This window comes from Phodopus roborovskii, unplaced genomic scaffold (genome assembly GCF_943737965.1).
Source record: "Phodopus roborovskii unplaced genomic scaffold, PHOROB, whole genome shotgun sequence".
NCBI lineage: Eukaryota > Metazoa > Chordata > Mammalia > Rodentia > Cricetidae > Phodopus > Phodopus roborovskii.
This window is the reverse complement of record NW_026126480.1, coordinates 5098988-5113321: the sequence shown is the minus strand read 5'-3', so window position 1 is coordinate 5113321 and position 14334 is coordinate 5098988. Positions and strand designations below refer to the sequence as shown.

Below are 14334 nucleotides of genomic sequence, written 5' to 3'. Positions count from 1 at the left end.
TAGGTCTGCCTTGTTCTTTATTGCAGCCCAGTTCAAAGGCAGTCATCGAGCTCAAAGGCAGTGGCCCCGTTTCCTGGATTGGCATCACACATCCTACCAGCTGCAGCTGCAGCTGCAGCGTTTTTAATCTAGCTCCTGCTTCTCCTCTTGTGGCAGGAACGGGGACCAGAGACTTCAGCCTCAAAACCAAGGAGACATCGCGGCTTGAAGAGGCAAGAAGTGCCTGTCCCTCTGGGGAAAGACAGTCAGCAACCATGCCAGTTCTGATGGCATGTGAGCTGCCATGATGACAAATTCTTCCAGGAGATGATAAAAGACAAAGAGGACGGAGCATTCCCGGGGTGGGATGGCTGTGCCCACCCCTGTCACTCTCTTTTGTCTCAACTTTGGCCCAACAAATATGACAAAAGAGGGAAAGCAATTCCATACAGAAAATCAAAGTGAGTGGGAATGTGGGTGTAGTGAACATAAAAGAAGAAAACAAAAAGTCATTATTTTTTTTAAACTTTGGCATTTTTATAAAAATCTGCGATCCATTTCTTCATGTGTTTAACTTCCAGTAAGCGAGATAGCAGCACCGTGGAAGGGTCAAGGGCAGTGCCTGCTCGGAGATCTAAATGGTGGGCCCCGTTGGGGATATTGATGGCCACCAGGGTATCTGTAATGTCTTTGGTCACTCCACCTCCTGACCATGGGTCTAAGTCACCATTGCTGCAAATGAGGGGAAGAGGAACAATTAATGTACCTTTATATTGTTTCCACTTTTTCATGAGCATTACTCATTTGAACACTGTATCACTTTCAAGGTTTCATGTAGAAGTACATCTTAATTTCCCCTGAGTATACCTAGGAATAGAATTTCTGAGATATGTGATATCACTTAACTTCTTCAAGAATTTGGATTTTTTTTTTTTTTTTCATTGTGCCTCTAAGCTGGGATGAGAGGAGAGCTTTACCACTAGGCTACATATCAGTCTTCACTGGGGTCTTGATTTTCATATACACTCCCAACTGATAAGGATCATCTTTTCATGTATTACTAGGCCACCTGGATATAACATTTGGAAAATTTTCTATTAAGATCATCATCTTTTTCCCTTGGGGTCTTAATTCAGCTCATGAATAACCCCCCCCCCCAATTGCCTGTACTCCCTGACTTTCATTGTGCAGACTTCAGAGGTTCCATGTACCCAAGTTCCAGAAGTACTAAAAATACTCCTAAACTTTCACATTGTGTTTGTCACTGAAAAATACCTGTGTACATAGACCCGTGTGGGTGTTTCTCTGTCTGGCTTTTAGAAGCTGCTAAGGGCAGTGACTAGGTAAGCTGACACAGACATTCAAGGAACTTCATTCAAAACACTGCCTTAAAATGTTATTGCTGGGCATGGTTGCAGACACACCTGCAATCCCTGCACTGGAAAGGTGGAGGAAGGAGGGAATTCAAGGTCTTCCTTAGCTACATAAAGAATTCAATGCCACTCTGGACTACATGAAACCTTGTTTCAAAAAACAACCAAATGAGCATAATTTTTCCCAGTATGAGAACATAAAACGTCTTCCTAATTAAAGGAATATACTTAGATAAGAGGTGAGAGATTCATTAATCTATGAGTATAATGGCATGGCAAGTCATCAGGAGTTGGTTTAATATGCTGTCTGTTTAGCAGCATAGCAGTAGTGGGTTCTTCTCTGGACCTGTCTAACACAGGTTCTTAGCTGATAATGGTGCTAGGTAACCAAGAGCAATGGCAATAGCCTGTTAATGTCTGGGGGCTTTTTGGGACCTCATCAACAACTCCCAAATAATTAACCAATTCCTGGCATTGGGCTTTTGGGCTTTTTACTAGTTAGACTTTGACATCTAACAGCGACATTGTATGTTTGTATGTTTTGTGTGTGTGTGTGTGTGTGTGTGTGTGTGTGTGTGTGTGTGTGTGTGTATGGTTTTTTTTTGGGGGGGGGGACTCTAGATACCTGGGCAAAATTCCCAACAGCCAGCCTCACTTAATCACTGGCAATAATTAATTTGCTTTTAGTTATCCAGTTCTTCATAGGGTCCCTTCTGAATTTATACTTAAATAACTGAGAATCACCATTGGAGAAATAATCTATGGGCTTTAGAAAATATAAATCCTCCCAAGAAAACCACTGTACAATGAAAAGAATTACCAAAGTAGGACTACAATAACACCTAATATTCATTAAGGCCTCATCTACTCAACAAATGTTTGCTGAGTACCCACCTTGTGTCTGGCACTCAAGAGGGGATTGGCATCGCTATTAGAGTTTATGCTACTTTATTACCTAGCACTTTCCCAGTTCTATTTTCTCAGCCATTTTGCAAGTGTCTCCATCAAACAATAAGCTCACCTGAAGATGATGTTTGAGTGTGAACTGATGTTTTTGCCACCATACAAAGTAGTTATCCAATAAGGCCGTGGTTTCACACCCCATTGGCTAAAACAATCCTCGGAAAACTTATCTAAGTCCCACAGATAACTTTCAAACATGTCATCAACACCATTAGTACAAAAGGGCATGACCATTTCTGTGCAGGACTGAAAAGCAAAGCAGAAAAGGAAACAAAGGGAAACTGAGGTAAAAAAGAGATTAAATTATGAAAATTTATTTAGCTGCTAAATCTAAGCTAAGGCCTGAACTTGCAATTGAGCTTCAGTCCCCTATCCTACCCCCAACTTCCCTACCACATAGCCCCTTATTTCTCATAGAAAGACATGGCTGAAACATCACAGAAGTTAGAACTGTTTTCTTTCTCCTTCCTTCCTTCTTTCCTTCCTCCCTTCCTTCCTTCCTTCCTTCCTTCCTTCCTTCCTTCCTTCTTTCCTTCCTCCCTCCCTTCCTTCCTTTCTTTTGCAAAGAGCCTTCTTTCATATCTTTGACCATATTCAACCCTCAATACAACCCTGGCAGTCTTACTGGGCAGGTGACAGACTCTGAGGCAGGGGTCCAGTTAGAGCCCCCCACCCCTTCTTTTACAGCCATACAGTGCCTCCTTTCCAGGACTTGTCAAGGTCTATTACAATGTTAATTTATCTAGCTTTCTCATCAGGCTATATTTTATGGTAAAAATCATACAAATTATTTATTTTTATATATTTGAAACATAATGTGATCAATGATAGCCATTCATTATATATTTGCTAATGATTAAATATAGGAATAAAGGAAGGAAAAATGAAGGAGAAGGAAAGAGAGGGTCATGTTGCAACTTCACAGTGGCCAGACTTGGAAGCAAGTGAGGTAGCAAAATGACTGGTAGTATATTACAGTGAAATAACACCAGTGAAGAGCAAAGTGAACTCGGAAAATCATGCATGCTCACCTGGTAGCTCCAGCCAGTGGAGCCTAGACTGCTAGTAGTTGTTTGTGAAATATTCAGGCATTGTACTTGGCCTGAATAATTATAATATATATTCAGAGCTTGGAAAATATTCTCCATCAGCACTGTATCAGATACATTAGGATTTTTCAAATATTGGCACACTACCTAAGAGGTAAACATGGAAAGAGTCAGATATGAATATAATTAATAACAGAGAGGAAATATTATCTCAATTTTATCATAAGCCATTGATAAACATCTTAATTCAGTGCTTAACAATTTCTACTTCTGAATAATAACTCTCTCAAAGAAAAAACAAAACCTTTAACTTCACCATAGGGTAGTGAAATAGATCAGGTATATGCATGGTTGCAAAGTGGCCTTCATCTCTTCTGGTTCCTTCTTTGCTGACTTTGTGCCAGTGTTCAGTAAAATCATTCTCCACCACACCATGCTCTTTCCATCTTTCCTCAAATCGCTTTTTACACTCATTAAATCTGTGAGTGTCTGGCCAATCTATCCTTTATAATACCCACCTGAAATATCCCCTCTTCTCTGAGGTTACCCCTGCATGTGTTTGCCAGCCTGGAAAAGCTAAACCATTCTCCTCTCGATAGTTCACTCCACTCTGTACCTGTTTGGATCTCAGCCACTATAATACAGTTTTGCATGCATCTGATATCAGAATGTCTCCCTCAGTGCTTAGTAAAGTCTCCAATAACTAAATCTTTGCTGGGTGAAGGACTATATTTTCACAAGAATGTAAAAGTTTTAAAAATTGCATTTGTGGATCTGTGAATGTATATGGGAGTGTGTGTGTGTGTGTAAATGTAGGCCAAAGGGCAACCTTAGGAATCATTCTTTCATTGCTATCCACCTTGTTTCATTGCCTTGTTTTCATTCCTACTCATCAGTAGGAAGGGCTGGCTTGCCATCAAGTGCAGGGGTTCACCTGTCTCCATTTCCTTGACAATGGGATTACAAACATGGGCCACCATACATTGCTTTATTACTTTCTTTTTAAAACAAGAAGGATCTCACCATATAACATCCAATATTTCATTTTTTTCTAATAATTTTTGTTTACATATCGTTTTTACCTTTGTGGTTTTTCCTTTTGTTTGTTTTCAGTGCAATTATTACTTCATTGTATTTTTACAGTTTTTGTTATTCCCTTCCTATATTCATCTACTTTTATCCCCACTATTGAGCAATAGTTTTTCTCTTCCTTAGTTTTTTTTTTTTTTTTTACTTTTTTGCCTCCTTGTTTCCTTCTTCCCTTACTCTCTACTATTAGCATATTCTGAATTTTACTTTTTGTTTTTTAAAAACATTCTGATTTTTAAAAAATTTTATGTCCCTTCTTGCATTTACTTAATTTTGTTTGGTTTTTAACATTTTTTGTTATTGGGAACCCTTTTACTGTTTTTCACCTTTGTTCTCTTTATCCTGTTCTGTTCATCAAGCTCTTGCTCTTCTCTCTTCCCACCGTTAACATTTTCTCCACTCCTTCATTTTCCACTCTTTTATTTAACCTCACTTTCCCTCTGTCTTCCCTTTTTTTTAATCTCACTTATTTGTTATTTCTACACTTATCCTAAATTATTTTTAACATACATTCTACAATAGTCTCGCCATTTTCAGTCTTATGGTCATTAGTAACAAAGTGGATTTCTACCTCTTGAATGCTTTGATGTAGCAGTACACAGAGCCATCTCTCTAGCCCACCTCCCTCCCCACTTATCTTTGGATAGGTTCTCCAAACTAAAAAGTGCCAAACATGCCTCAGAGTTCAATTACACCACAGATTAGACGGACTTCTCATAAATTTATAGGCTACTCCATCTAACAAATACAATGTTCGTTACTCGTGAAATCTCTTCTAAAAGTATCATTTTCTAGGCTTCAAATCCAATCTTATGGAATATTAAAGATTCTAAATAATTTCTTGTATATTACCAGATCATAGTTCAGTAAAACTAGAAATCAATAGCAAGGGAAACTACACAAAAACATGGAGAAAGAACATTACACTTATGGCTGACTAGAGGGTCTAAAAGAAATTGGAATTAAAATTCTAGAATCAAATGAAAAAGAAAACACAACTTTACCAGAATCTTCAGGATATAATTAAAGCAGTTCTAAGTGGCCCTAGTTATTGGTGCTTATATTTTAATCATAAATCTTTCACATAAGTGATTTAGTGGCATACCTTAACGTATTAGAAAAATGAGAGTATTACAAATCCAAAAGCAGCAGATAGAAAGAAATAGTAAAGACCAGAGCATGAATTAATGCAATGGAAACTAAAAGAAAAACTCATAGAATCAATCAAGGGGTTAATTCTTAGAGAGAAAGAAAAAATTTATAAATCAGAATGACAAACACCTAGCCAAACTAGGCACAGAAAAGAGGGGTATTAAGTTAACAAAATAAGAGGTGAAAGAGGGATGTTATTACTTATGCCAATGGAATCCAATCATTCGTGGTAATTTATCTTCATTGTCACCTTTAATTGGGCTTAGAATCACCATGGAAACAAATCTCTGGCTAGGGATAGGAGGTGTTTCCAGTAAGGCTTCACTGAAGAGGGAAGATCCACCCTAAATATAAGCAGCACCACCCCACAGGCTGGGGTTTCTACTGAATTACAAAAGAGGAAAGGGCTTCCTGAAGAGGATTCAGTGTGACCAGTGCTGCTGTGACTCCATGATGGATGCATCCCCAGAATATGAGACAAAATAAAGCCCTCCTCACTTAGCTTCTTGTCAGGTAGCTAGTCACAGCAATAAGAAAAGTAACTAAAACACTTCAAAAGAGGAAATGCAAATGGCCTCTGTGTGTGTGTGTGTGTGTGTGTGTGTGAGAGAGAGAGAGAGAGAGAGAGAGAGAGAGAGAGAGAAGGAAGGATGGAAAACCAATTACTGAGAGCAAGAGAAATAGTCTTCCCCAGGAAAAGCATATCAATTGGTTATTCAAAATGAAATGGGTCAGCCCTGAAAACATTATGTTTATATATTTAAGCCATGATTTGGAGAGAAAGCAAAGAGGAGAAATTGAAGGGGGGGGAGGGAAAGAAGGATATATTATAGTCTCAAAAAAGTAAAAATACTGGAGATGTTAATAGTTGTCCAATCCTGATGAAGGCATATCATCTTTTATGGAACTATTTTTTGCCAGTGTTCTCTAGATTTAAAATTTTTAAACTAATACAACAAAACTCCATCATGTATACAAAAGCAAAGAATAAGATACAAGGGAAAAAGAGGAGGAAGAAAGAAGGAAGGAGGTATGGAGAGAGAGAAAGGGAGGAAGAAAGGAAGACAAATGGCTAATAAACACTTGAAAAAGTGTTGAAGTCTCAAGATCATGATGGGAAAACCCACAGAGCTAGCTGACTTGAGCTAATGGGAGCTTATGGATTGTATAGCGACAGCTGGGGAGCTTATTAGACAGAACTAGACCCTCTCCATGTGAGTGACAGTTGTGTAACTTATCTATTTGTTGGACCCCTGGCAGTAGAACCAGGATCTACCCCTGGTACATAAACTGGCTTTTTGGAGCCCATTCCCTATGGTGGGATGGATGCCTTGCTCAGCCTTGATGCAGGGGGTGTGGCTTGGTCCTGCCTCAACTTAATGTGCCAGGCTTTGTTGACTCCCCATGGGAGGCCTTACCCTCTCTGAAGAGTGAAGGGGAATGGGGGGGGGGGAGAAGAGAGGAGGGAGGGGGAACTGTGGTTAGTATGTAAACAGAACTTAAAAGAAAAAATGTACTGAAGTCCTTAGCCACCAAGAAAATGCAAATTAAAACTGCTTTGAGATTTCGTTTCATCCCAGGAAAAATGTCTATCATCAAGAGAACAAATGACAAGAAAGGTTGGTGAGGATATGGGGAAAGAGAAACTCTTATATACTACTGGTAAGAATATAAATTAATAAGTAAGGAAGCCACTCAAAATAGAACTACAGTTCAACTACTCTTGGCTAAATACCCAAAAGATACTAAGGCAGCCTACCACAAAGATCCCTATTAATGTCTAGAAAGAAATGAACGTGAGCTTACATGCCCACCAACAGAAGAACAATAAAGAAAATGTGCTATTTACAAATAATATGCAATTCTATTCAGGAAAAATGAAATGATGACATCCCAGGAAACTGAATGGAACAGGAAGTCATTTTTTTTTATTTTATGCTTTAGTTTATTCATAAAGGTGTTTTTCCTGAATGTATATCTATACACCATATGCATGCCTGGTACAGGTGTCAGGTCCTCTGAAACAGGAGTTACAGAGAGTTGTGAGCTGCCATTTAGGTACTGAGAATTGAATCCGGATCCTCTGTAAAAGCAGTCAGTTCTCTTAACTGCTGAGCCATCTCTTCAGTCCCTGGGAGTCATGTTTAGAATAATAAATTAGACTCAAACAAATGCTGCATGGTTTCTCTCATATATGAAATACAGGTTTAAAGGTATGTGTGTGTATGAGAGAGAGAGAGAGGAGAGAGTTTGTGTGTGTGTGTCTGTCTTAAAAACTAAAACTTAAAACTAAAATAGGATCATGAGAGGAGAGGAACTAGAGAGAGTCAGAATACATACACACGAAAGCAGAAGGTGTCTGTTTAGGGAAAGGAGAGGAACCAGCAATAGAAGGGGAACAGAGAATGGAAGAAAACTATGGAGATGGGTGATTTAGAACAAAGAGTAACGACTGTGTGTGTGTGTGTGTGTGTGTGTGAAAATCACATAACAAAACCTATTACCTTTCACGTAAACCTAAAAAATATTAAAAACAAAAAAACACAACAATGCTCTTTCAAAGCTGAGAATGAGAAGAGGCCCAGTGGTCTTTATGCATACTGAAGAGTCAAATGGCAGAAGGCTTTTCCTTTTCTCCTCTTCCTGCTTCCTACATACCAACTCTATAATTATTTGCTCACGGGTATATAACTTCTGTTAACAGTGGGAAATGTAAACACATGTGCAAACTCAGAAGACAAATTAAAAAGTGACAATTGAGCTACACAAAAATATTTAATTTGCCTGTTATTTGTTGAAATCACAGTATATGAAGTAAATAACTCCAACAGAAAATAGATGTTTCCTATTAATTACAAGGTTTTAATAAAGAAACTGTAAAATTAAAAGTACTCATGAACCAGACCTAGTGACACAGGCTTGCAACACCAGCTGCTGGGGAGGCCTGCCTGGACAACAGAGTAACTTCAAGACCAGTCTCAAAACAAAACTGTGTCTCAAAACAAGAGGCAGATGCTATCACAAAACCAGTGATTGAGCTCAGCATGTGAGAGATCCCAGAATCAACCACTATAGTGTGGATGAGAGGTGGAAAGGTGGTACTTTTTTTTTAATTTTTATTTTTTATATTTTACTTTGCAGGATCTCATATATTCCAGTCTGACCTTGAACTTGCTATGCAGCAGAGGGCAACCTTGAACTTCTAGGCTACCTGTCTCTATCGCCCAAAGGCTAGGAGTACAGGACTGTGCATGGTCCTGAGATGTGGTACTTTCGAAACCTGGCTCTCACATGACTAATTCTAGTTTCATTTCCAAAACCTACTTTGGAAATACCATCAATTATATCCTCAAACCTTAACTATGAATCCAATCAGGCTTTGGTTTTAAAACTAATAGAGACATTCTTAACAAAGGGATATTTAAAGATGAGCATATGTAACAAATACTCTTACCATGAAAAGAACTTTAGCATTGGGAAAAATTTTAAAAAAATGAGTGTGATACATTTTCACACTGAAAAAAGAACATAAAATTATCATATTTACTACTCCCAGATGTCTTCAAATCTAACATGTCACATGGTCCTCAGCAGAACTCCACGCATTTACTTTTGTGCTACTGTACAGAGGAAGACAGCGTGCCTTGGAGAAAAGACCCCCTTGTTTAGGATGACAGGGTGGTAAGCTCCAGGCCATGCTCTGGCTACCAGCATGTGAAAAGATTCTTTTGCATGCTGCTGTTTGGCATGTGGGTCATCATTTATAATAAGTGTCATATTTAGAATGACTTTAACAGTCCACTGAATCATACAATGACAAAAACTACCTCTTATCCAGCTAAGTTAAAGAATTACATGGATCTAGATATGATGCATATATCATAAAGATGAGATACACTACACAAAGTACAGCCCAGAATTTGGTACAAAGTAGTTATTCCATTAGCACCCTAATTATTGATCTTATTCCTTATTGCTATGATGCTGTAACTGATGAGATTTATCTCCAGTTCTCAAATGAGAAAACTGATGTCAGAAGACATATCTAGAATGTCTAAGGTCACATAATCAGAAAGCTGTAGAACTCAGGATTCCAGCCCACAATCATTAATTTCACAAAGTTACTAAGTAACTGGGATTTTTTTCTTCTGATGTTGAAAGTCAGAGATTATGTATCAAAAAAAGAAAAAAATATTTTATAAAAACAACAACAACAACAAAAAGAAGACACTTTTCTGTTACCTTGACAGGCCAAGCAGGCAAGGGCTGTAAAAAGTTGGCTTCATAAGGGTAGTCCACCATAGCCAGGTTCACCCAGGTCTCCGAGATCCAATCTTTTAAATTTGAGATGTCCCCAGGAGTCAAAGGGCTACATAGGTGAAGGGTCTTTGAGAGCTGTTGGAGACCACTGCCTGAAAATAGAAGGGTACTGTTAATCTACAGATAAACCAATCATTTAATCTTTACTTGGTATTACAGGAAAAAAAAACATGTTTCTACATGACTTCTCCAAGACTTTTTCCAACATTCAAGAAAACATTATAGGGCAACTAGATAGAACCATAAAAATTGCTAAAATTAACACTACTCCCAAGTTTAAGATACTATTGAAATAAAATGCTAAAAAGAATGCATAAACTATGACTAAATTAAATATAGATATATTTAATAATTAGAAAAGTGATTATAACCTTCCTGATGGCTGTGATTCTTTAATAAAATTTCTCATGTTGCAGTGACCTCACTAACCACAAAATTATTTTAATGCTACTTCATAACTGTAATTTAACTACTGTTATGAGACATAATATAAAGATCTGATATACAGGACATCTGATAGGTGACCACTAAAAAGGTTGAGGCCTACAGGTTGAGAACCACAGAATTAGATTGGGCACAAGACAGTAAACAAAAAACTAACAAGCAAAATGCCACATACTGTGTAACTCTCATTACTAAGATGCAAGTATCAGAAAATCACCCTATGGTTCAAAGTGAGATTTGCTGTGTAGGCATGAAGAATACTGAGGACAGCAGCAGGGATTTATTTATGAGGTGCTGGCTTTGTCTTTCTGGATCTGGATACTACTAATACCAAGCACTGGCTTTAAAATTTTTATTCATTCATATATTTTGATTGGTATGATTCTCTATAAGTATAGTGTGTGTGCGTGTGTTTAATATGTGGCAGTGTTAGGCTAGGGAGAACCTCCAGTAGGTAGAGTGCCAGCCATACAAACATCCAGACCTGAGTTTGAATTCCTATAACCCATATAAAAACCCATAAGTGTGCCAGTAACTCCAGTTCAAGTCAGAAGGGGAAAAAATAAGTGTACCTGTGAAGCTCACTGGCCAGCCAGCCTAGCCTATTGATGAGTTTCAGGTTCAGTGAGAAACTATATCTCAAAAAGAAGATAAAAGGGAGGATGACCTTGAAAAGAGGTATCAAGATTGACCTCTGACCTCCACACCCACACACATGCATGCCCACTACACATATACAACAATGGTCACATACCATACAGGCACATAGAAAACAATGTACATCATATATACTATACACAGATAAACAACACAACAAAGATGGGTGATTATTTACAAAAATAATTTAGAAAGTGGCAGTGATCTTTTTTTTTTTTTCTGGGGGCTGGGGTCGAGACAGGGTTCCTTTGTGTAGCCTTGGATGTCTGGGAACTCGCTCTGTAGGCCTCAAATTCACAGAGATCTGCCTACCTCTGCCTCCTGAGTGTGGGGATTAAAGGTGTCTGGCACCATCACCCTGTGGCAATATGGATTTTTCATATGTTAAAGGTTAAGAAAAACAAACTAACTACAAATCCATTGTCTTAATGAAAGCTTACCTGTACTTGAGAGTCGGTTAATGGCATCCCAGGATCTGCGGATGCTCTCTGAACAATATGGACCACTTTTCCTAAAATCTTCAGTTACAATCTTCATAAACACACTACAGGGAACCAGATCCTCAAACTGCCAGATAGGGGCAGAAGCTGCCAGAGCTCTGAATGAGAAGGGAAATGAGAGGAGAAAGAAAGAAATATAATTCATCTACTCGTTTTTCTTTATTTGTTTTGCTTTTTTGAATGTTTGTGTGCACATGTATGCACTTCAGTGTGTGTGTGTGTGTGTGTGTGTGTGTGTGTGTGAATGCATGTTACATGTGTAAAAGTCCCTGTAGAGGCTAGAGAAGGAGTCACAGAATGGAGCATGCTTTACTAAAGACAAATTTCTAATTTCCTCTCAGCTGTGTTCAGCATAAATGCACTTACCCAACTACTAAGTGAGGATATTTCATCCTGAACCAGGCTGCAAGCATGCCACCATAAGAGCCCCCGATGACAATGACAGGTTGATTTTCAGCTCCTGGGACAGTTTCTTTCAAGTGTCTGATTAACTCTGCAAAATCAGCCAGAGCTTGTTCGGATGTCAGAAAATTCAAGTGTTGGGAATCCTGTATATGTGTATATTATTTTAAGAACAAAGACAAAGAAACCAGGCATAAATGTGCACATAATGGCAGCTGAGGTGCAGCATATATTCAGAAGTTTTCATTCCTTGAAATAGATTTCCAGACAATCCTACCACATCCACATCAAAGCAATCCACAAGAAGTAACTAAGTTCATGAAAGAACATAATATATTTTCTAACCAAATGCAATTTCATTGTTTTTAAAGGTATTTTGTTTGTTTGGTTGGTTGGTTGGTTGATTGGTTAGTTGGTTGGGTTTTTTGGTTTTGTTTTTTCAAGTACAATACAGGAGGCAAGGCCTAAGACACATTTAAACATTTAAGATACTGTCCTTAAAGGACAGAGATTTCACTATGGCCTACTTGAACATTTAGCCAGTTTGATTCCTCTGATTTGCTGAGAAATGTAAACTGTATATATGGTGCATAGTTATCTTTAATGTACAAAGCTCCTTATTTGAGGAAGATTTATAAAAGGAACCATCCTAGAAAGGAGATCCTAGGCAGGTATTGCCAAGTACCACACACTGGCATTCCTTGGTCCCAAAGTGCCTCCATTGTCCCCAGCAGGTCAGCCTCCTCCAGAATAAACAGTGATGGTTTAGAGCAAGGCTATGGGAACCCACAGGGTCTGTACAGGAGGCTTTCTGAGCCCTTAGCTTATGTTTTATGGGTGGATGACAGTGATCTTATGAGGTTTGAAGGTTATTTTTGAGTAATACAAAGTTGCAGTAAGAGTTATCACTGCAGTATGTCTGAAACTCTTAAAATTTGCTGGTAACTCTTCAGTCCTAAAAATTTAATTTTCCTTCTTGTATGAAGTTCACCAGTTCTACTGGACAAAACCTGTGTTTCTTCAACACTTTCACACAAACACACAACTACAAAAAGGAATGGAAACAATTGCCAAACCCAAAGATCTGTTGGCAGCATGGGAGAATGGAGGAAGTGTCCTGAAAGGACTGTAGAGATCTAGTCTGTCAGACAAAGGCAGCAGAGGAGGTGTGAGCTGACAGCCTAAGTGAGAAATTCCAGGCCCCAGGTCCAGCTCCTCTGCTATGGAAGCCACCACAATGATCTAGACAGTGAAGAATACTCTGGATACTGACAGACATGTGCCCCTCCCCTTCTCTAAATCCTTAACCCAGAGTTTTGCCTCAGTGCCCCCCATAGCTCTTTCGGCAGGATGGCTGGCCATGGGGAAATGAACACACCCCATCTGCTTCCTTGAAGGCACTTAAGTACTATCTTGTCACCTCCCTGGTAATGTAGCCCTGCCTTGGCCCTAGCCTCAAAGTGTCGCCATTTCAAACATCACAACACAATTTGCAGGCTGTTTTTCCAAAAGGACAACAATGTTCTCTGCCCAGGCCTATCACACATCCATTTGCACTAGCTGCTTTTTGCTCAAGGCCTTGTTGAGGTTGTGGAATTAATACAAACATTTAGCAATAAAAGGATGGAATATGAAATTCAGTTTAATATGTGACTATTATAATTTCATTTCAAGTCTTGACATATTTCAACTGTCTAAGAAGTAATGGAATACAAACTAAGTCCTGCAGACAACTGAGAAAAGGATCCCAAGCCAAGATAAACCCTCTCCTTACCAGAAAGATTATATATTTGCTACAGCAACAATTGGAAATAAACTCAGCTGCCAATCACAGACAGCTATAAAACTGGAAGGGAAATAATGTATCAATAGAAGACAATGATCCTTGAGTAAAAGGAAACCCATTCAGCAAGCTCTATGAGGATTTGGCTCTCTGTGCCAGTCCATTTTCCTATGCAAGATGAAGTGCTGAACTCATCAGGCTAACAGATACTGTTTAAATGCATCAATAAACCTTTCACACTCCTTTCTTTTAAACATACAACCCAATTTATTCCTTTGGACTTGGGCTATACTTAGTGACTAGGTTCTAGTGAATAAAATGTGGTGGAAATGGTGATCTATTACTATCTTCTAAAGACCTGTTCACTTCAGCTTCCATCTTGGCTTGCAGTGTTGGGAGAAGTTAGCTACTACTTTGCAATGCTCCTCACACAGGCACACTGGACAGTGAAGGAGGAGAGCATCATAGGCCTCTTGCCAGGGTCCACAGCAGTTTATCATTCCTCTGATGATCTTCTGGGATGGATTCCAGCCTTCAGATGGCTGCCACTTTGTCTCACTTTTTAGCCTAGAGACACCCTGAAGCACAACCTTCCAACTAAGCTCTTCTTAATTCCTCGCTCA

At 38.8% G+C, this 14334-nt stretch overlaps 1 protein-coding gene across 1 annotated transcript in view; it reads right to left on the bottom strand.

The window, feature by feature from the left end:
* The window catches only part of Prcp (prolylcarboxypeptidase), a 47559-nt gene continuing 33225 nt past the window's right edge, over nt 1-14334 (bottom strand). Inside the window, exons 4-9 of the mRNA XM_051192259.1 lie at nt 11893-12074; nt 11467-11624; nt 9848-10017; nt 3347-3511; nt 2374-2561; nt 1-711 (exon numbers count right to left, since the gene is read on the bottom strand). Of these exons, the coding sequence (XP_051048216.1) occupies nt 501-711; nt 2374-2561; nt 3347-3511; nt 9848-10017; nt 11467-11624; nt 11893-12074 (1074 nt within the window). The 3' untranslated portion in view covers nt 1-500. The remainder of the gene's footprint in view (nt 712-2373; nt 2562-3346; nt 3512-9847; nt 10018-11466; nt 11625-11892; nt 12075-14334) is intronic.